Source organism: Delphinapterus leucas, chromosome 1 (genome assembly GCF_059928025.1).
Source record: "Delphinapterus leucas isolate spDelLeu-1000000601 "Yukka" chromosome 1, BTC_Dleu_Yukka2, whole genome shotgun sequence".
Taxonomy (NCBI): Eukaryota; Metazoa; Chordata; class Mammalia; order Artiodactyla; family Monodontidae; genus Delphinapterus; species Delphinapterus leucas.
Genome location: NC_143129.1, coordinates 142,436,463 through 142,458,182, shown reverse-complemented (window position 1 = coordinate 142,458,182; position 21,720 = coordinate 142,436,463). Strand labels below are relative to the sequence as shown.

The following is a 21,720-nucleotide window of genomic DNA, read 5'->3' as shown; positions in this document are numbered from 1 at the left end:
TTAAGCAGCTGGTCTTGTTCATCTTTATATCTCTAGGGAATAGCACACTGTCTGGCAGGTAGGAGGCTCTTAGTAAGTATTTGCTAAATGGATGAGTGAATGAATAAATAAGTGAATAGAAGTTGTAAGGAACTCCAAAACATAAATAAATAAAAAAGGGCTTTGTAGCAATCAGATGGCTGGGATTACAAAAGTAATGAAGGTCTGTCACTGCAGGTATGTGAATTGAAACCCAAGAGTCAGAGATGTTCATCTGCACTTATCACAAACCTTGGGGGATTCTTGCTTTGGTGGGAAGGCTAAACTAGATAGCATCTCTTAATGTTCCTATTAACTCTAAGATTCTAGAAATTTAGGATTCTATCCCAGGAAAATTTTTAAGTACAGCTAAAAGAAAGTCCACCCAAGAAACATCAGAAGAGGCAAGCTTCTCTTTCATTTGTGGGAATACACAGATTCAGATTCCTTTCCCTCACCTCGGGATGATATCCTCCCTTGCGACACCTATGTTAACTGTGTTGTGATCATTATAATCTCCCTACAAGGTGGCGCTTAATGAGGAAGTGAAATTGACAAATGTTCAGACTAGATTTAAGCCAATTACGCAACATCTGGATCCAGATTTCAAACTAAAGGAAAAACTAACCGCTAAATTGTGAATGAAATTTTATTTGCCATGAACGATGGGGGACGGGGGTGTAGGGAAGAGCTGTCCAGAGAATTCTTGAAATTCTTCACGTGAATGGATTGCCTCTTCCTACATTTGCAGCAGAGAAATAGAAATAAATCTAGGGCAAGGAAAACCAAGCAGATGCCGATCGTAGGGGGACAGGGGTCTTGTAGAAAAACACCAAGGAGTTTGGAGGGTTGGGGGAAGGGGTGGCAAAACGGACAGCTTTCTGAGCTTCGGAGGTGGGTGGCTTTCATTGAGATGTGCTCCTTAACATTCAAAAATATCTTTTCAACATCGGGATGAAGAAAGTGTGCCAGGCAGAGTGAGGGTTCAGAAATGGCTTAGACATGGCCACGCCCTCACAGAATTCAGTCCAGAGGTCGAGAGAGGTGTTCACAGCCAGGCAGGGAGTGTTGGGCCTCCGGAGCTCTAAGTGCTCGAAACCAATGAGTAATGGGAGATGGGAACTGAAGCCTGAGTACTAATTCTGAGCAGGTGAGGGTAAGGTGATTCTGACCAGGAGATGGAGGACTTTGCATTTTCTTTAATTCTAAAGGCAGTATATTTTAGTGGAAATTGTGTGGGTGCCTGAGTCAAAACAATGTAGGGTTCAAATTCTGACTCTGTGATCGTGGGTAAGTTACGTGACCTCTCGAAGCCTCAGACTCCTTATGTGTAAATGACAGCTACCTCCTCGCAGGGTTGTGATTACTGAAGGAGATAAGCCGAGACCAGAGCTTGGGCTGTCTGTGGCACAGAGCAGATGCTCTGTGGGGTCTGCCTGCTTTTTCCCACAGCTACGTTAGCTTTAGATACGGTACATATGGCTACTGTCCCGGCATCATAAAACAAAGGAAGAAACTGAATGGAGGCCTGGACTTCATATCCAATCATCCGGATGTTTACCAGTTTCTCCCAGCCTGGCTCCTTTCAGATCTAGAGCCCTGATTTCAAGCTCTCTAGAAGGACACTAAGGAGGAACAATTTTTTAAGCACCTACTCTGTGCCCAATGCTTGCTCAGTGATATGACTTGATTATAATACTTGGTAAACTTCTTCCCGTCCAGGGCACTAACTTCACAGGGCCAGCCCATAACTTATTGCTGGGCACTTCAGGGTGTGCTCCTTTAAAGCCAGGTGATAATAATGAAGATACGAATGGGGCCTGTGGGATACACGGCTTGGCAGCTGAGCTACTGGCAGCAAGACGATGAGTTAAGTACATAGGGGCAAATCGAGTGCCAGAGGAGGTGAATGATTCTGAGGTCCACCACTGTAGTCACCTTTACAATACAAGGATTCCCTTATAGAACCATTTATCTGCTGCTTAAATACTTCTAGGGGCATAGAGCTCGCTACTCTGAGAGGCTGTCCCTTCTTCTGAAAATCAGCTCAGATGGCCTGAAATTTCTTTCTCATCTTGAGCCCAGTTTTGCCCTCCCTTGTCATTAAACTTGAGCCTTTCTCTTAATCATAGGACAGCACATAAAATAAACAGAGGCAACTAATACATCCCATCCCTCAATCTTTACTTCCACAGCGTCTCATAAAAGCGACCCCTCACTGTCACAGAAAATGCTTTCACATTGCCGCATGAGTCTCCCGAAAGGCCTGAGATGTTGGTAGTGGATGGTCATCCATTCCGCTTTGCAGCCCAGCGAAAAAAAGTCTCAGGAAGTCGAAGTGATTGACAAAGGGAGGAAAGAACCTCAGGGAGGTCTGATCATTCCTTTCAATTTCTGAATCCGTGTTTCACCAAAAAGAAATTAATGTCGAGGTCAACATATCCATTTGACAATCTGTGTCCTTCCTATTTACCACGATGCCAAACTTTTCAGAATCTCTCTTTTGAAGGCCAGAAAAAGTTCAGCTAGAATTCACTGGCTCATTATTACCAATAATTAGAAAGTCTTTCATGCCTAATACAACTACATAAAAGGCTTTTAAACTGGGCAATTTAAAAGGTGAAGGATAAAAGATCTTTTACAGCTGAAAGAATATTACATGAGGGCGTAAGCGGAGGGGAGAAGAAAAGCGCAGAGTATTTCTCATGCAAAAATGGCATAAGTCATACTAAGATTTAGGCCTGTGTCGTTGAAACAGTGTGACCTTCACGGTAAGTCTCAACCAAGTTCAGTGCCGTGGGGCATAAAAGGGTCTGAAACGGGCCCTTCAGCAGCCTGTGAATGCCCCGCTGTGGAACTAGATCATGTCCAAAGGCTAACAGAGTGCAAAAAGCACTAAATAATGAATGCAGACACTTTCTTCCCCACTTAGGAATGTGCATTTTTGACATTCCCAAAGAGGCCAGGGTATTTGTCTAAAGAACATGACGGCATGGTCAGTCAGCTGGCAGAAAGGGAGACTACCTGTCTTCCCCCAACGTCTTTGAGAGGGAAATGGATGAGAAATTAACCAGGTCTGAGTACTGCTAAGAAAAGGCAGTATGGACTCAGGAGCCAGGACCCCAGTGATCTGCCCAGAAGTGCTTCCATGCCTCATCTGCCTGTTCAAATCCTGCTCATCCTTCAAGGCTTTGCCCAAGTTGTACCCTCTTTCCTGAAACCTTCCTAACTCTAGCCATCCAACATCTCCTGTCAGCAAGCATTTATGCCACTGGATTTCAGAGACCCTGACATAGAAGTAGACTCACATATTTAAGATACAGGAAAGATTAGCCCCCATGCAAAGCTTTTGACTGCCTGGACCAGGAAGGGATGAAATGTATATTTCTAGGAGTGAGTGGGATTAATCCTTATCTGGGCTTAGAGTTCCCAGGAAATGGTGGAGGGGAGCAAAGCATGACCTTAAGGACAAATCTGCCGGAAGAAGGGGCTATTACAGGTGCAAAGTAAAATAAGCAAACAAAAGCATCCTAACGTGTTATTTGAGAAAACAGAACAAGAAAAGGGCCAGTACATCTGAGCATCTTATGGTCATGGGACAAGGGGGATGTAAAACTACCACAGGGATAAGTAAATGTGAGGGAGTGAAGACATGGAATTGGCTTTCTGCCTAGACCTGGGGCCCAGCTAATCGAAACAAAACTTTGCTCCCATAAGCTGATGCACTGAGGTGGGTAAGAACGATATAACAAACACAGTGAATTCTAACTTCTGCTGCCCTAAAACTCTGAAATCCGCAATACATCAAATTTGCCACCTTACTGAGGATATCTCTGACCATGGAACAGTGATGACGAGCCACTAGACAGAGGTCCAGACAGAGGTTCTAGAGCTGAGATCAAGGGATCCCGTCGGCTTCAAGGACTACAAAAATTTACATGTGCACACATGTTTCTTTCTGGGGAAAGAGTCTACCAGCAAAATCTCAGAGAGATCAGAAATCCCAAGAAGAGTTACCTCAGGGATAGTGATGATTAAAAGTGATTCCTGTCCTCAAGGAGCTCACAGAAAAGTAAGGAAAACCAATAGAATAATAGCTCACAGCTATTGAATCCTTACTGTGCACCAAGCACTGGGCTGATTCACATACTTAAGCTCATTTAGTCTTTAGGCAAAAACTACACAGGGCTATCATTAACCCCGAAGTCCAATGGCTCACATGGATTCATTAAGAGAAAAAAATCCTTTATGATCATTGCAAAGAGAAGGACAGAGGTATCCCAGAGGGGCTGATTACTCTGGGGTAAGAAAGGCTTCCCAGAGGAGGTGTGTCATCACCTAGAATACTTGGCGATCCCCAGCTCCGTGAGAACTGTTGGCTGGTACCCTGCTTGTTAGAGCAACAAATGGAAATGTTTGCATTTAATCTACTCCATATCCCCACATAAATGTTTCCTTTAATCTTCTAAACAAAGCTACAAGGTAGGCGTTACTTTCTTTTTACAGATGAGGACATTAAGGCTTAGAGATGCAAAAATCTACTCAAGGACCCTTAGTAGGTGGCCAGGATGAGAGCCATACCCAGGTCTGACTCTGAAGACCCGGTGGCCATTTCTTTTGGGGCTGGTTGGTGGCTTTCCCCAACCACAGCCCCAAGCTGAGTCCCTTATTAGGACTCCACGCAGACCCGTCCCAAGGAAGAAGAAACCAGGTGGTCCCTAGACCAATAGGCCACTGGGCAGTCTCCCTTCTTGTGGGAAACTTGTGGGAGCCCCAAACTCCCTGGAAGCTGCCTAACATGGCCTACTTTTGTTGTCTTTGGTTTGTCTTTCTGGGTAAGGAGCAGGTGGTGAGGGAGCAAATAGTGACAACATGGCAGGGATTTTCGGGGCACAGAGGTATCCTAGGGAAGGTACGCTCAGCAGAGGGGCAGGGCTTCCGGGGGGAACCTGGAACACAGGGAGATGTCAGAGCAGCGGGGGACGTGGGGTATGTAAAGCACCTCTGGGAGGTTTAGGCAAGTGGGACAAACTTTCCAATACATCGACTATTATCTCCTCAAATCATCTTGCAAGTTAGGTTCCAAAACCCCTTTTGGAAGGTGAGAACACTGAGACTCAGAGGGGCAAGGAGACGTATCAGATGTCCCACAGGCAGTAGGACCAGGAACTAAGATTCCAGCTGCGTCCATCTGCCTCTAACTTGAAATTGTGCTTTTCACTTCCTGCCTCTCACAGGCTTTTATTAATACTCAGGTAGTTCATGGAAAAGCCATCGTCACCATCAGATGCTTCTAGGACTTTATGGAAGAGTGGGTTGGGAGCCACTGCGGGCCATTCTGGCCGCTCCGATATTTTCCAAGCAAAACCTCGGTATGTATCGTTAATGACTATTTTGGAATCAGAATAACAGGGAATTCCCATTAAAAAAAGTAGCAGGGGTTATCATAAATTCCTTCTACGGGGTAGAGTCATTCATATATTTATTGTATATGATTATATACAATAAATATATACTATTCCTAGAGCAGCTGTGAACCAGACCCGGGCTTGCTCCTGGTAACACAAGGACCTCAGGAAGCTCCTGGAAGGAATGAGGAAGAAGAAGAATTCCAACACTGTGTGGTCAGAGGTATTCCTGGAAGAATGAGAAAGTCTCCCCAAAACACGATGCTTGACACTAAGCTAGGATGTTGGGGGAAGGCGTGACTCCCCCAGGAAACTGTAGAGTTCCGTCGAGCTGGACCAGGAGGGGGCAGGTCAGAGATACAGAGAGGCTGGGACCCGAGTGCCGGGTACGTCAGGCTGAGGAGTCTGAAGTTTGTTTTTTTTTTTTCCGGAGCTATTAAGCATGGAGGTGGTGTGGCCAGACGGTTAATAACTTCGCAAAACCAAGGTGGCAAATGGAGCATGTTTCCTCGTGTATCTAAGCCTGTTAGGGGCAAGTGAGGCAATTTAGGTACACACTGAATTGCAGGGAGCTGTGTGATAGGGGCTGGACCTAACTGAAACTCGAAGCGCAGACCGGTGTCTCCGTGACACGGAGGCTTGATTAAACGCAAAGGGCTCGGGGAGAAGAACTGCTCTTTCCCTGAGCGGCACCACGCTGCATGCCTCCTACTCTGTTTCTAGGCTCGGGGTTTTTTAAGGGGCTGGTATTCAGACATGTCTTTTCAGTAAAACTAATGTGCGTTGGGGTTTTGGAAGCAGTATTTAGGTGGGATATGGTGGTTTCAAGGTATTGGCAGAGTGGGGTAGAGAAACGGACATGGATCCGAAAGAAAGTTCACTAGGAAAAAGGGGAGCAGGGGCAGGGGAGGGTAAGAAGGGACCAGAAAGACTCCCAACTGGGGGATCCAGAAGCTCAAATCAGGAAGGCGCAGCAAAGCCTCGTCTTGCCCCTCCAGCCATTCAATGTTTGAATCCCTGCTCCCTGCCTCCGCCCCATAATCTTTCTGACAGGTGGTCTCCAAGGCTCTGCTAGTATAGCTCCAGTGACAGGGAGCTCACTCCCTTAGGTGCCAGAATTCCACCCTGGAGCAGCTCTGACTGTCAGCAGGTCACCCTCACTCGGAGTTCGAGCTGGCTTTCTCGTAGTGCCACCTACTGGTCTTGGTTCCAAGAGTTGGCTGATACAGAGCAGTATAATCCCCCTTCCATTTAATGGCCCTGTGGATGCCCATCTCCATATTTATGGTTTCCTTTCTCCAGGCCAAACATCTCCAGGCCCTTTAGCTGTCCCTCATGGGATGGGGTTTCAAACGTTATTATTAATCTCATCTTGAAACATGTGGGATTATCTTTATGTCTCTCACAGTATGGGGTCCACAACTGATAACAATGGTCCAGATAAGGTCACTTAGCCTCATAAGAGCTCTGTTAGGACCAGAGCTGGGATTCTTGAGGGTCAGCATGACTTCAAAGCCCATGCTCTTTCCACCCACTGCTGAATGAGAGCAACAGTGACTAAACGCCCCAGTTCTTCTTACATAAGCTGTGGCAAAGTCACATGTCCCCCCGCTCAAGAGTCTGCACTGGCTCCCCAGGGCTGCCTGGATTATGTGGAGGGTGCCTTCTGAGTGCCAGCTGAAGGCCTTAAATATGGTTCTGAGCCCAGCAGTGGCACAGAGCTGAGGATTTTCCTTTGTGTCTCAGATTTCCAGGAGTCCCACTAGCAGATGGGGTCCAGGTATATAGTGGGCTCTCTGGGTTCTCTGCGAGCCCACGATACCTGCTACAGTGTGCTGCCCACTGGCTGGACCATTATACACTCCAAAGGCTTTGGCCAGCCCTCCCTCTGACCCTCTGAAGCTTCTCGACCACTTTCAAACTGGGTGGACAACTCTCTTCCTAGAACCAAGAACTGCCCCCTGCTTGACCAGGTATAATGAAGTCTTTGGCTGGAGATTTTTTCCATAAAACACCTGAGACTCTGAATCCCTTGGACACAGTAGTTTGCATGATTCAACTCATTTCCACTCATGGGGCCAGACCTTCATGCAGACTGGCACCCCTTCCTTGACCCCATCATTTCCGCCTCATGCCCCCTTCCCCCTGACCCACTGAGGAGCTCCCCAGCAAAGCCATACAGGTTGGGACACGTATCCAGAAGGGCGGCTCCCTTCCTCAGACTGCAGACATAGCGTCAACATAAAGCCGGTCATGGGAACCCAGCAGAAGGGAGGAGATATACTTACACTTACAGGTTGACTTTTTGGCACATCATAAACACCTTCCTTCTTTTGGCTGGTGGGAACCTATGGAAAAAACCAAATGGGACACAGTCAAAACACTCTGGTGCTACGCTTTCCAAGAACCAAGCAACCAGGCTTCCCCTCCAATGGCTAAGTATGTGTGAGCACAGCCCCTGAGGGGCCCAACTTCCAGAAGAAGGGGCTGCTGGGATCATGAAAGCTGTGGGTGAGGCTCCTTCTCTCAGGAAAACTGGAGGAGGAGAGGGGGGATGTGAATCATTCCACAAGGGTCTGCCATGGGGCTCCTCACAGAACCACAGAATAGGAGGCAAAACGCAGAGACCTCAGAGATCACGGGGTGGAAGAAATAATCCTCATCTCACCGAAGACAAAAATGAGGCCCAGGGAGGCGCTAGGAGTTGCCTAAAGTGATTAAAAACAGTTTGCAGTGGAGCTTGAACTAGTCCATGCTGATTTGAGATGCAGGGTATTTAAAATACAGTAAATATCAAGGTCCTAGGACAAAGTACAGCTTCTGTTGGGATCATGTACAAACCATCTGATAATCATCAAAGGTTTCTGCTCAAGAAAAGGGCCCATCAATGGCAGGAAAAGCGTGAGCGAGAATCCAGAAAATCACTGATTTTTTTTTTTTTTTTTTTTTTTTGCGGTACGCAGGCGCCTCACTGTTGTGGCCTCTCCCGTTGCGGAGCACAGGCTCCGGACGCGCAGGCTCAGCGGCCACGGCTCACAGGCCCAGCCGCTCCGCGGCATGTGGGATCTTCCTGGACCGGGGCACGAACCCGTATCCTCTGCATTGGCAGGCGGACTCTACTCCCGCTACCAGGGAAGCCCTCTGATGGTTTTTAACACTTATCTGTAACTTCTTCCCTCCCTCTCTTCTCTTCCTCATCCATCTGGTCTTATTGGGCCACGTGGTAACTATCAAGCCCCAAGCAGGTCACTTAGCTCCTCTGAGCTTCACTATTATAAACTGGAGCTACCGACTCTGCTACTCGCTCAGGTTACTGAGAGGATCCAAGAGAAAAGAGGGTAAATAATCAAAAACTATTAGGTACCATCATACTGTAAAGTGTTAGAATGATAATTTCCTTTACCATTGATACATTATGTAAATATGTATCTAAATACATATGAATAACTGTGGATGCGTGAGATACTTTTCAAATCAGTCAATCAGGGGCCTTGCTCTGAAACATTCCAGTTGGAAAGCAATCACTAGTTCATCCTCAGCAACTAGCAAAGCTTAACGCAAACCTCCATGGGAGGTAAGAGCCAGCAGTGGTTTTCTAAATGTCTGATAACCTGTCTTTCTTTCCATCAGACAGAGAGCCCCTTAAAAGCAAGCACAGTGCTAACAGCCAGTAGGCATTCGGTAGGTGTCTGCTGGGTAAGTGTACCATTGAGAATTGTAGAGAATAGTGAAGAAAAAGACAAAGTATCTTTGAGGCTGGGACCAGCTAACTACACCATTCTTCTTAAGACAAGTAAGAATTTGAGCTTATTCCCCGAGTCCCTTTGTCATTTTCACTCTCATTTACCTTAAAATCCTTACAATAACCCTAAGAAGTTGTTATTCTAATCTCCACTTTACGTAGTACAGAGTGAGGCTCAGAGTTGTTCGGGAAATTTGCCCAAAGCTTCAAAGCTTGTACGTGATCAGATTCAAATGTAGCTCATTCTGGCTATGGAACACGACATTTATCACGAACAGTATGAGCTAACACTGCTAGGGCACTTTCTGTGTGCCAGGCATCACGCTAGACATTTGTGTTTACATACATTCTCATTCTCAGTCTTATCAGGTGAGGATGACAACTGTCCCCATGCTGCAGAAGAGGAAAAGGGGCCCTGGAGGGGGTCCCTCAGTCCGTGAACGGAGAGCCAGGAGCTTAAGCCTGGGCGGTCTGCCTTTGCCCACCCCTGTCCCCACCATTCCCACAGCAGTTTCAGGTGCCTCTTTGCCTCTGACATCACATCCTACACTCCCAGAAGCTCGTGCACATTCTTGTGAAAAACATGACTCTGAGTGAGCATGGCTGCGCAAAAGATGTACTTTCAGAGCCACTTCTGCAAACCTTACTTCGCTGGTAGTCCATGAAAAATGTAATCTCTTTGCTCCTGATAAGTGAGCTCTGTCTAAAAGGAATACTCTAAGAATGCCTACAGAGTCCTTGTTAACGAGGGCCAATAAATTACCAGCCCTCACTTTTATTTTTTACTAGCTCACCCCTGCCTGAGCAAAACAAACAGTGTTTTTCTATTCCCTGTAATTCACTGCTCACTATGGGCACTTAGCAAGTTGAACCACAGCTGACTCTCAATTATGCCTGCAAATGGAGGAGAAGCAGTGGGATGGCGAAACCCAAACTGTGCATAATTGAAAAAAGCTTTTCTGCTTGGTTGTCCCATGGGTGAGATACCAATCTGCCTGTTTTTCCTTTAAGATTTATTTCTGCCGGGACATCTTCTTGGGAGACTTGTCTGACTCTCTAGGACTGATTTGAGCCTTCCTCTGTACTCTTGTAACCTCTGGTGCATCCCTTCATTAAGAAATAAGTTACCAAGAACCTATTAAGTGTCACGCACTGTGCTTTACCCAGGACAATGGTGGCGAACAAGATGAATACGGCCCCTGATTTATCGGCGCTCCTTGACTTGCTGGGGGGAGATGGGAAAGTCATCAGGCTATTGAAGGAGGGTGTAAAATGTGCTTTGTCTTATAAAGGAGCTGTCAAACCACATTGCAGCTTCCTGGTCACTCTGAATTCCGACTGATCTATAAGCTTGCTGAGGGCAGGGCGGTTATATTATTATCCTTGTCTCCCCATCTGTAAATGGAGTTTAAACAAAAAACTTCTAAGCATCAAACATTTACCACATGTGTGCTGAGGACAGAACGCTAGAAGAAGCGCTAAAAGGATGAAGGCCAGAAAGTGCCTGGGTCCTGATTCTCATCTCCCCCGGCTGGTCCATCCCGTCTGTAGGCCATTTCAGTAACATGATGGTGTGCAGAGTGGTAATAGTTCTGGACCAAAAGGAGGCAGGAGGTCTGGCTCCTAATCCTGGCTCTGCCACAGGCTGTGCGACCCTGGAGAGGTCACTTTGCTCTCTGAACCTCAGTTTCCTCATCTGGTTGTCATGAGTACCCAAGGAGTTACCTACAAACGCCTTGAAGGTGGGGACCTGGCTGTGGTTGCTATCACATCCTCATGTACCTGGCACAGGCTAGGTGCTCCATACATAATTACTTTTTGAATGAACGAATGAAATTAGTCTAAAAGCTATACATTAAGGACCATCCATACAGAAGACACTTTTAGTGCAGCAACATATTAACAGGATGGACAGACAGTTTAAGAGCTGGGTGACATAGGATTAGAGACAGATCATTTTAAAATAACAATATGTGACATCTTGGGTGATTAAAAATGATTTTTGAATGAACAAACTTGGAGAACGTGCCCTTGGTGAGCTGTGATTTCGCTTATGCTGGAAGCTTGTTAACGTATGAAAGAACACTGGGTTTAGAATCAGAGGCTCTGGCCTTGGGCCCGTCACTTAAGTATGAAGGACTTGAATTTCTTACATTTAAAATGATAGTCATCGCAACTGTTCTCATCTCACGGAGTTACTGGAAGGGTCAAAATTAAGTGATGGGTAAAAACGCTCTGTACCGTGAGGCTCTGTGTTGTTTTCAAAAGACAACTGATACGTTTTTCTGGGGCATGCAAATAGAAACACAATTCTTCTTATTAATCCGGTTTGGAGAATGACACTACTGAGCCTCAAAGAGAGGTGACATTTACTCAAGGGTCTTTCCCTCCCTTGTGTTGGAGTCACAAGTAGCAAAGTCAAGGGAGGCTGCAGCTTTCCACGGGGCTCTCTGACAAGATGAGGCGAGCAAGTCATGTCCTACTTCACTTAATACCTCATCGTAAGACGTCTCGAGCAGCACTGATACTGACGGCATTAGGAAGTAAAAGGAACTGACACGTACACAGGACCTACTACGCACCAAGTGCTGTCCTGGCTGCTTTACATCTTCACACCACTTCTAGGAGCAGAGAATACAGTACCCCTATTTTGTTTTTGTTGTTTTTGTTTTTTGCGGTACGCGGGCCTCTCACTGCTGTGGCCTCTCCCGTTGCGGAGCACAGGCTCCGGACGCGCAGGCTCAGCGGCCACGGCTCACGGGCCCAGCCGCTCCGCGGCATGTGGGATCCTCCCGGACCGGGGCACGAACCCGTGTCCCCCTGCATCGGCAGGCGGAAGTACCCCTATTTTGTAGCCCAGGAAATTGAGATACAAAAGTGAGGTACCTCACCTGAGGCCACAAAACAGTTAAAAACGTAGGCCCTCATTCCCGAAAACAGAGGATAAATAAAATCAAACCTGAGACCACCCGGATCAAGCTGAAGTATAAGAAACATTGCAATCTACTCAGGAGGCATAGATATGGAACACTTGTAGGCCCTAACAAAACCCTGAGGCTCCCAATAGCAGCTCCCTAAGAGCCCAGCCTTATCTTTAGGCCCAAGAGCTTATCTCTTGTTAAGCAAACTGAGGCCCAGCGGACTGGTACCTTCGTATTAATGATGGACAGATGGGAAGATCCTGGGCATCAGAACTGTTAAAACAAGTGTGATTTTTAGATAGTGACTTGAAACCTACACAGAATCTACTTGTAAAACTCAGCATCAAAGACATTCTAAGCTGAAAAGAGCCTTGGATTTATTTTGTGTACAGAGGTCAGAGAGACCTGGCTACGAGTCGGGGCTTCTACCTCTTGCTAGCTCTGTGACCCTGGGCAAGATACCTTATCTTTGCGAGGCTCACTTTCCTCATCTGTAAAGTGGAGATAATGATATAAGGGACTTGGGGCTGCTGTGAGACATAATAAGATACTGCATGTAAGCGCCCATTCACAGGGACCTGGCTCTATAACTGTTACCACCCACCCCCCCCCACACACCCCATTTCCAAGAGTCTTGTTGCTCTGTAAAGCAAGCCAGCATCTCCTCTAACAGTCCTATGATGAAGCACTAGTTGCAAAGAACAGAAAAGGGCCATGCCCGAGAGACTCTTCAGTCTTATTTGCTCATTTTACAGATGAGTAAACTGAGGCCCAGAGAAAGAAAGGAATTGACGAGGTGACTTAATTGCTGTGGATTCAGTGTGTGACCAGGATGAAGCCTCTTCTTTACAGTCTCCACGTGATCTTGTTTCATTCTCGTGCCAACATGTGATTTAGGGAGAACTTATTCCCCTATTTTATCACTGGGGAAACTGAGTCTCAGAGAGGGCAAGTGTCTTGCCCATTACCCCTCAGCCAAATGTAGTTGGTGACAGAGCCAGAACTATACCCCAGTTCCCTGCTTGCTGAAACTGGTTCTTCCCAGTACACTAGGCTGCCCCCGCAGAATCCCCCGCAGGGCACAATGGGAGCCCTGTCAACTGTAGCTAACTCTGAAATCAGGAACCTCTTATACTGAAAAAGCCTAATCTTATTTTCAAAGGTGATCCCTCTTCATAGGATGACTGGTTAGTGGTTTCCTCTGGCCTCATACTGTAACTGAGCAGGACCCTGAGGGGTCTTCCCTGGACAGACTCCTCCCCCATATCCTCTGAAAGTACCTAGATAATAGGATCTGATATACATCTCCTGAGCTGTTTTGCAGATGCTAAAACCTCCACCAAATTGAAGAAATTAACTACTTGATGACCATGAACATGTAGCCCCGAGACCCACTGATGCCTAAGGATTGATACTGTGACACCACCTTGTTACCACATGATTAATCAATCAGAGAATTGTGCACGAGCTGATCACATCCCCGCCACTCCCCTCCCTCACCTGGCCTTTAAAAATGCTTTCCTGAAACCCATTGGGAAGTTCAGGTGTTTTGAGCGCCAGCTGCCCTGGACTCCTTGCTTGGTGTCCCACAATAAACTCGGCACTTTCCTTCACCACAACCTGGTGTCAGTAGATTGTCTTTACTGCGTCGGTGAGCGGATCCAAGTTTGGTTCAGTAACAATACTGAGACACTGCAAGGTTGTACCTTAAAATCTGACATTGAGGACAGATATGCAACTTTTCTGTTTAAAGACAGAAACTTCGTAAGCAATGATTTTAAACAAAGACTCAAAGCGCAACCTCACACTTGAATCCAACCCAGACGGATCCAGTGGATAGAAATAGATTATTACTCCATAGGGCTGGTTAAACCGAGTTGTTGGTGGAGCTAACGTTATATTTTGGTCATTTAGAATTCTGTGCATTTGATGGAAATGGAAAATCTGTTTTACTTTTGTTACATAAGTAATGCACGCCCAAGGCAGAATAACAGACCACACAACTAAGTAAATTAAGGAAATTAAAATCACTTATTTAAATACATTAACAATTTTCCTGCTTCTGTAATGTTTTTATTTCAAATTAGGACTAAAATTCTAATTAGTGAAAAACTGGAGGTTGTCATATTTGTTTGGTGTGCGCTGTGCTGTAATTACTCAGACTCTTTGATGGAAAAGCAGAGGGGAAGAAGCAGCGTGAGTCCCGCCTTCACACACCTGCTTGGGTTTGATCCCGGCTCTAAACAGCTGTACAGCCCTGAGGAAGCTACTCAACATCTCTGAGCCTCAGTTTTCCCCTGAGAAAGTGGGATTAAAATACCTATTTTATAGTATATTTAGGAGAATTAACGAGGTCAAAAGTGTGTTCAGCAGACTTGTGGTTGCCAAAGGAAGGGAGTTGGGGGAGGGAAGGATGGGGAGTTTGGGGTTAGCAGATGCAAACTATTATACAGAGAATGGATAAACAAGGCCCTACTGTACAGCACAGGGAGCTATATTCAATATCCTGTGATAAACCATCAAGGAAAAGAATATGAAAAAGAAAGTATATATATGTATAATTGAATCATCTTGCTGTACAGTAGAAATTAATACAACATTTGTGAATCAATTATACTCCAATAAAATTAAAAAAAACGTGTGTTCAGGGTTCTTCACATAAGCAGACATTTAAGAATATGACTTTACCTTCGCTTCAGAAGGGGTAAAACTTTAGCTAGACTTTCTTTTATTCAGTTAATATTCCCAGTGTTGTCTCCAAATAGCATTTTTGAATTTGGTCTTCATTTTCAGTAGTGCAGTTGACTTTTTACAAGAAATTCAGCAGCACATTCTTTTGAGAAATGAAGGACCCTGTTATATTCCGGACAACGACCCTCCCAAGGATTGCTTTAGTAAAATGGAATGTTTGATTTCTGAGTCAACTGAAAATAGTTAAGCTCCATTAAAAATTAAAACACTGTACCCAGTTGGCCATTAACCATGTCTACAATCAGGCATGAAAACTACTGGTAAATGGCAGGGAAGTGGGAACCAATTCATGTGAAGGTATTTTAACAAGCCCAGAATGACGAGAAGAGCAACGTGGACTGTGTGAGTGAGCAGACAGCCCGTGGCTGTTCAGCCCCTTCTGTGCACTTACTGGTGGTGGTGCAAAGGTAGGAGAGGAAAGCGGTTTTATACCTGATAAATGTTTTCTTCCATTTCGGGATCACGGATTGGCTCGTGTCCAGCCTCAAACACAATGTACTATGAGGAACGGCCAGAGAGGAAAAGTCAGAGGGGAAAATGAAAGAGGGGAAAAAAAAAGCATTTGGAATTCAGGATATAAATCGCAGTGAGCATTAAAGACACAGGCACAGGAGAAAACACCTTAAAGAGACAACTGAATTACTGACATTCCCAATGGCCTGACACATTCCTGCCTCTTCTAAGGAAAACTGTGTCCAATGGTCAGCCCTTTAGCCATGTCTGCATAAGCCCTCTGCAGACCTCTCTGGGGATATAACCTCTTCATTCAGTGCATTTATCTCGGCAGTGTCTGCGTGTGCTGGCACTGCTGAGTGGGAATGATATCTCCTGGGATCCCAACTTTGCAAACCCTGGGTTACAGTGGTCTCTCCCCTTTGCTCCCTAAGGCCCAGGGTCATATGCCAATTCTGACTTTGCTCAGAAGCCCCAAACTCCCTCATCTCATAAATATCACTTTACTTTACATTCTCAGTTTTAAATACCGAAATCAACTTTTCCACGTACATGTTTCAGACTCTAAAGGACTGGGCCATTTCAAAAGGGGCAATGCTTGTCACTCTCCCAGCCCACGAACCAGGGGCTGAGCTCATATTATAGACAAATCCACGCCTCTGGCATTCTAAAGCAAGGCCTGCCGTCCAGTGCACCTCTGACTTTTGTTTGCCATCTATGTCAGATACTTCTTCTCCTTCAAGTTATTCGGACTCTATTACTTTTTTATCCATATTATTTTCTTTTTGTCATAGCAGTAGCAGCTCTCTGGGTGAAACTCTGCATTTATATAGAATGCATGTGTGACACACACATACATAACCCATGTGTGTCCCAGTTAGAAATGTAAGTTTCAGATTGTCTTTTATGTCCGACAAGTCAAATGTTTGGCTTTGTTCTCTCCTTGGGAATAAGCACAGAGTGGGAGAGGCCTCCTCTTCTGCATCTGTTTAAGCAGAGCATATCCTTGAACCCAAGACAGGCCATCTCTACCCACACTTAGGCTGCAACCTTGAAGAGAGCACAGAGAAAGCTACGGGCAGGCATGTCTCTGGGATCTCCCTTCCCCCACTCACAACAGCCCCTGTGCCATGAGCCAGGGAGTCAGGGGGCAGCCTAGCCAATCCGGGGCCCGAGGGACTTCTCCTCACAGCCTTTCTCAAGCTCACAAACCGTCCTTCGGGTTTGTGTTCAAATGTCGCCAAAATGTCAGTCCCCATCTCTGGTTCTTAACTCACCGAAACCACCTCATTATTCATAGTCTCTCTAATGAACTCAGAATATTCAGGAGACTCTTGCAAGCATTCAGCTCTGGGATCAAACTTCTACAGATTGTGGAGAGGGCTGAGGCAGGGCAAGAAGGGAGAAGTCTATTTCCAAATCCCATGCTATTGATGCCGGCCAAACTTCTGTTAGTTTTTATGGAAATTCGCTCCTGGAGGGGGTGGCAGCCCTCACCCTCAGAAATAATCTTGGTCCCTCTCCAGGCTCTGCAGCCAGCGGATCCTTCAGGTCTCTGATAAAATGTCTACACCACAGGCCTGGCCATTCCTGACCCTCGACCCCGACTAGTTTCAGAAATTACCTGGTATACAGGATCTTCAACATCCTCTTCCAGAATTGTCTACCGCAGAGTGAGGGAAGGGAGGATGCAAAGCAGAGGATATAAAGCGAGAGATGTGAGACGGTATTCAGAAATTACAGGACAGTGAAGAAACCAGCTCTGGGTAGGAGAGGCTGGCGGGTCATTAAGGCAGAAAACAGGCAGAAAAAAAATGAAAACCCCGGTGATATTTTACCATTGCACAATCATCTCCAAATCTGATCCCACCCACTGCTAACAGCAAACGCAGTTGGGTTTCCTTAGGTCTCCTCCCCTGAAATCTTCCCCTGGTTTCAAGACTTCACTTTCTCCAACACGTCTAGAATCTCAGTGAATAAGCGCTCACGTCTGGTGGCTTTGCTTTCAGTCATTTACACGGGAACCTTTCATCTTTGTTTATTTCTACTTGGCAGCAGGAGGAGAAGCCTTGACTGTCAGTTTTCACATCTGTTTATTTTAAGCCCCTGTTGTCTCAGGATAAATTCACAGGTATACCTGATACACAGCTTGTTCGCATTGCTTATCCTTTTGTGCCTTTTTTTCCAATTCTTCTCTTTGCTTCAATTCATAAATAAGTTGAAAGAGATCTCTCAAGTCCAGAATAACGGGTTCAGCCTGGAGTAAAAGGTGGTAAAGCACGTTAATAAAAGGATGGTTACTAAGCTGCAGACCAGTTTTTGTTTTTGCTGGCTACAACCCGCAGTCCTTCCTTTTTTTATTAAACTGCAAGCATTCCATCTTTAATTAATTCTACCTTGTTACATTGGTTTAGCAAAATTGCGTCTAAGCTAAAGTTCATTTCTTCAACTAATTATATTTGCAAATTCATAACAATCGTTAAGCATAAAAGGCACTGCTTTTATTTATTAGTAATTTCAAATTCAATAAAGTTAGGGTAGGCCTTATGCAAAACAGCTATTTGTTTCTTCTCATTTTCTTTGTAAATGAGGCTATGAACACAAGGAAACTTATTTGTATAGTGTGCCTCCGTCCAGCTTAATCAGAAAGGAAAACAGTTAGTCATTACGAAATACCCATTAGGAAAAACAACAACAACACAACTGGATGGGCGTGAGCATGCTTCTTTGCTCCGAGGCTGTTCATCTTTTCTAGATGGGAAGCTGAGCGTCAGCATCGCTGAGTCACATGGCACAGTGGGCCTCCGAAGACCGACAGTGTGGCTGTGCTGTCCCAGGAAAGGTACAAGGAAAGGCGTCCTCTTCGGATTGGGATACTCACCGCCTGGGCTGTTTTTATGGCCACAAATCTGTGATTCCCTTCCTTCCCACAAACGTATCCGAAGGCCCGGTGATCTGTGATGTCCTTGGCGATGTAGGAAATTTCGTGAACAGCATGATGCTGCTGAAGGGCCTATGGAAAACAAAAAGAAGAGCCTATTTCAGGGCACTTTCCCTCCGAGCTGTTGATCAATAAGAGATGTGTTTCTGCTACATGTGAACAAGCCCAGAGGGCTCTGGAAAAGCTGTTTGGTCCAGATGGAAGGAAGAAGAGCTGTGCCTGCCCTTGAGAAATGGAGGCTTCCTTCCATGGTCTTGGTGCTGTGACCAGAGAGATAAACAGGATTGTTCAGATGCTGAAAGAGCATCTGGCTCTTTTTTCTGCTCGCCAGGACCGGTCGGCCTCACTCAGTGGTGCAGGCTCCTGCCACATCTTTCTTCATGATGCAGCCCAGTCTTAAGTTCTGGATTGATAGTACATTTACGTATCCAGGGCCTCTGCTTGCCCTGCTGGAAGATGTACATTGCACAATGACAGGGGGTGCCCTTCGCATTCAGAGAACCATAGATGTGCGTGGTTATAACCATTTTCCAAGAGGTGGCGATAGAGGGACTTGAGGATCAAACACCCTTCTTTGTTTTGCCCAAGTTCACCGCACCTCTGAGGCTTTTCATGGGTTGGTCCTCATGTCCGCAATGCCTGTTCTTTTATCCACCTGCCTGAATCCTATTCCTCTTGCAAAGCCTATTTGAAATAGCCCCACCTCTGTGAAACCCCCTGATCAAGGCTTGCCTTCCCTTGCCCTGCAGATGTGATTCCTCCCGCTTCTGTGTTTCCCTAGAGCTTTAGTCTATAGCGATATTGAAACTCCTGATGGATTCCTCACACACAGCTACCCTGGCTCCTGCTTTCGTAGATCTTCCTTCTCTGATACATTTGCCTAAATCCCAGTCTTCCCCACCAGCCTGTCTTCTTCACCTTTGCCATCCTAATACCTTGCACTGTGCCCGACCCACAGTTGTTGAACTAAAGTAAATTGGGATTGCTGATCGGTAATTCAAAAATCTTTTGATATTGACCTTCCTGCCTTTATTACCTAAACTTCAACAAATAATACTCACCATCCTGTTAAGTGATGGTGATCTTTATGGCCATTTTTCTACATTAAATGTTCCTAAGGCAATCCTCATTAGACAGCCCTCTGTATGTATCTGTGCATTATACGATGTGCTTCAAGTCCTTACAAAGGACCTTTTCATTATCCGGGGTGTTAAGAAGCTTGCATTCTAGCCACTATATGTGAACACAAGGCACTCACTGTACCTCTCTGGATCTCCGTGTATTCCTCTATTAAAGAAGAACTCTGAACCAGATCCATGGCTCCTAACCCAAAGTTCTGGATCTACTGGGGTCATTAAAAGTGATAAAAAGAGGTACCAGGCAATTTTCAACATTTCAGAAAGCTAAACAGAAATGTATAATTATCCCTCATAAGATGACACCTTTCGTTGTGTGCGCAAATGAAAACGCCAAGTTTATTTAGAACCGTATCCGGCTACTGTTGTGCTCCTTAGCTCACCTTGGAGCAGATTCTCTTTGGCGATTAGTGATGGATTCAAATAATGCAAATAGGAAAGTGAATGATTATAAATGCTTTTTTTGTGGTGAACAAAGTTTCCCACATTACTAAGTTTGTAGAGGGAAGGAGAAATGTAACACAAGGAGAATCTGGTTACGAAAATGTTGGGAACCACTGGAGTACATCTTCTCCCAGGTCTCTTTCCATCTCCCCGGATCCTTTAGCCATTTGGATCTCACATCACACAGCCAGCCTCTCAAGACAGTGGGCACCTGCCTCTCATGAGGGCCATTGCCTTGGTTCTGAATTATTGGCCCTGACCTTCCAAAATGTCCATTCCCCAGCCTGTTGCCATCTTTCCAGGCTTCTGACCTTAGGAATCATTTCTGCAGTAGAATTTGCTGCTGCACCTTTCCCTTCCAGAGTCTGGCCATTCACTCATCTCCTTACTACTCTTGGGACTCTCCAGGTGGCTTCAAGCCTGTCCAGGTTGCCCAGTGTCTACTGGACATCATGCTTGGAGGGTGGTATCACTGCCCGGTCACCCTAGCCCCTCAAGTGGCCATAAGACAACTGTATAATTCTAGTGGATTTTCACACAAAGTTGGTGAAGAAGGAAGTATTTGTTAGCAAAATGATCAAGATCCATTTGTTCCTTTTTATTAAGAGAGCATATTTAGCTAGCAGAGAAAAACTCCTCAGAGAGCAGTAGCTTTTTCATGGTGTTAATGATGTAAAATCGATGAGATTTATATTCACACAACATGGGGGTATTGATTTAGAGGCTTTTGTGAGCTCGAATGGTATACAGGAGGGAAAGTGGGAGACAAGGGCATCCTCCTCCTCTCCCTTTCCTGCAAGTATCTCTTTCTCTGCATAATACGGTGAATGTTATCCCCATCTTCTATTGAATCAAAGTTTGACGACAGTACTTATTGATTGCCAAGTGGAATATTGCTCTAAAATTAAACCACAATTACAAGTCTTCCTGGTGGAATTAGATTTGGAGATGATTGTGCAATGGTAAAATATCTCCTACTAGGCAAGACAACAGATGGAGATGTTCCAATTTACCTGGGAACGCTCATTAAGTGTTTTAAGATCAAAACATTTTTAACGCCTGATGATATCGAATGTTGCCTCGCGAAGTGTGGCTGTGTGTGTGCGTGAAGTGCTGAAAAATATTTGTAACATTACCTTTTCCCATAGTTAATTTTAGGACATGTTAAAAAGGATGGTTCTGGAAGAGGCTCATTCATTTGGAAACGAAGAGCCAGTAAGGGGATACGTCTCCACTATCTCCAACCTTAATCATGCACGTGTCATACAGATCCTTGGAAATACAAATATATTAGAATCCTGCTAATCCCACATTATCACATTCATCTTGGCAACACAGAGGACCTTGTAAATACTTGTTCCCTGAGCCTCAAAATTGCTCCATGTCTTCAAACAAGTTTTATCAGCACAAATCAAAGACAGTTGGAGCCAGAGGAAACCTAAATATTGTATAGTTCACCTCCGAGTTTATTCATGAAAGGACTGAGGGTCAGACTGTGTTCTGGCTGGACCAATACTTAACCCAGGCCCCACTCTCCCTATGCAGGATGACGAAGCATTGAAAAGAGGAAACAAGACTATTTAGAATTAAGGTTCCTTTCCTGAGACTCCTGGGTCCCTAGACCAACAACAAAACCATGATCTCTGATAAGCTGGGATGAAGAAAGGGAACTGGAGGAGGAGGTAGAGTTGAGGCTGTTCTGGATTCCAGCAGGATTCTGAGGTCAGAAAGGGTCATCAGTCAGAAGGTTTGGGGTCAAGGCCAGCTATCAGGATCTCAACAAAAAAGGTCAAGACCGCATGGTCTGGAAGGGGACTCTCGGGCTTGGCTACCTGTGGTATCTGCTGTGCAGCCGAGGCCACAAAGGGGAGGTGAGGCCCTTGGTCACAGGAGAAAAGGACCGTTT

The 21,720-nt window shown here is 45.5% G+C and overlaps 1 protein-coding gene across 1 annotated transcript in view; it reads right to left on the bottom strand.

Moving 5' to 3' along the window:
• The window catches only part of LOC111175866 (DAB adaptor protein 1), a 47,951-nt gene extending 28,399 nt beyond the window's left edge, over positions 1-19,552 (bottom strand). Inside the window, exons 1-5 of the mRNA XM_089911174.1 lie at positions 19,493-19,552; positions 18,175-18,306; positions 17,431-17,550; positions 15,273-15,338; positions 7,721-7,774 (exon numbers count right to left, since the gene is read on the bottom strand). Of these exons, the coding sequence (XP_089767300.1) occupies positions 7,721-7,774; positions 15,273-15,338; positions 17,431-17,550; positions 18,175-18,306; positions 19,493-19,552 (432 nt within the window). The remainder of the gene's footprint in view (positions 1-7,720; positions 7,775-15,272; positions 15,339-17,430; positions 17,551-18,174; positions 18,307-19,492) is intronic.
• Positions 19,553-21,720: the final 2,168 nt, after the last annotated feature.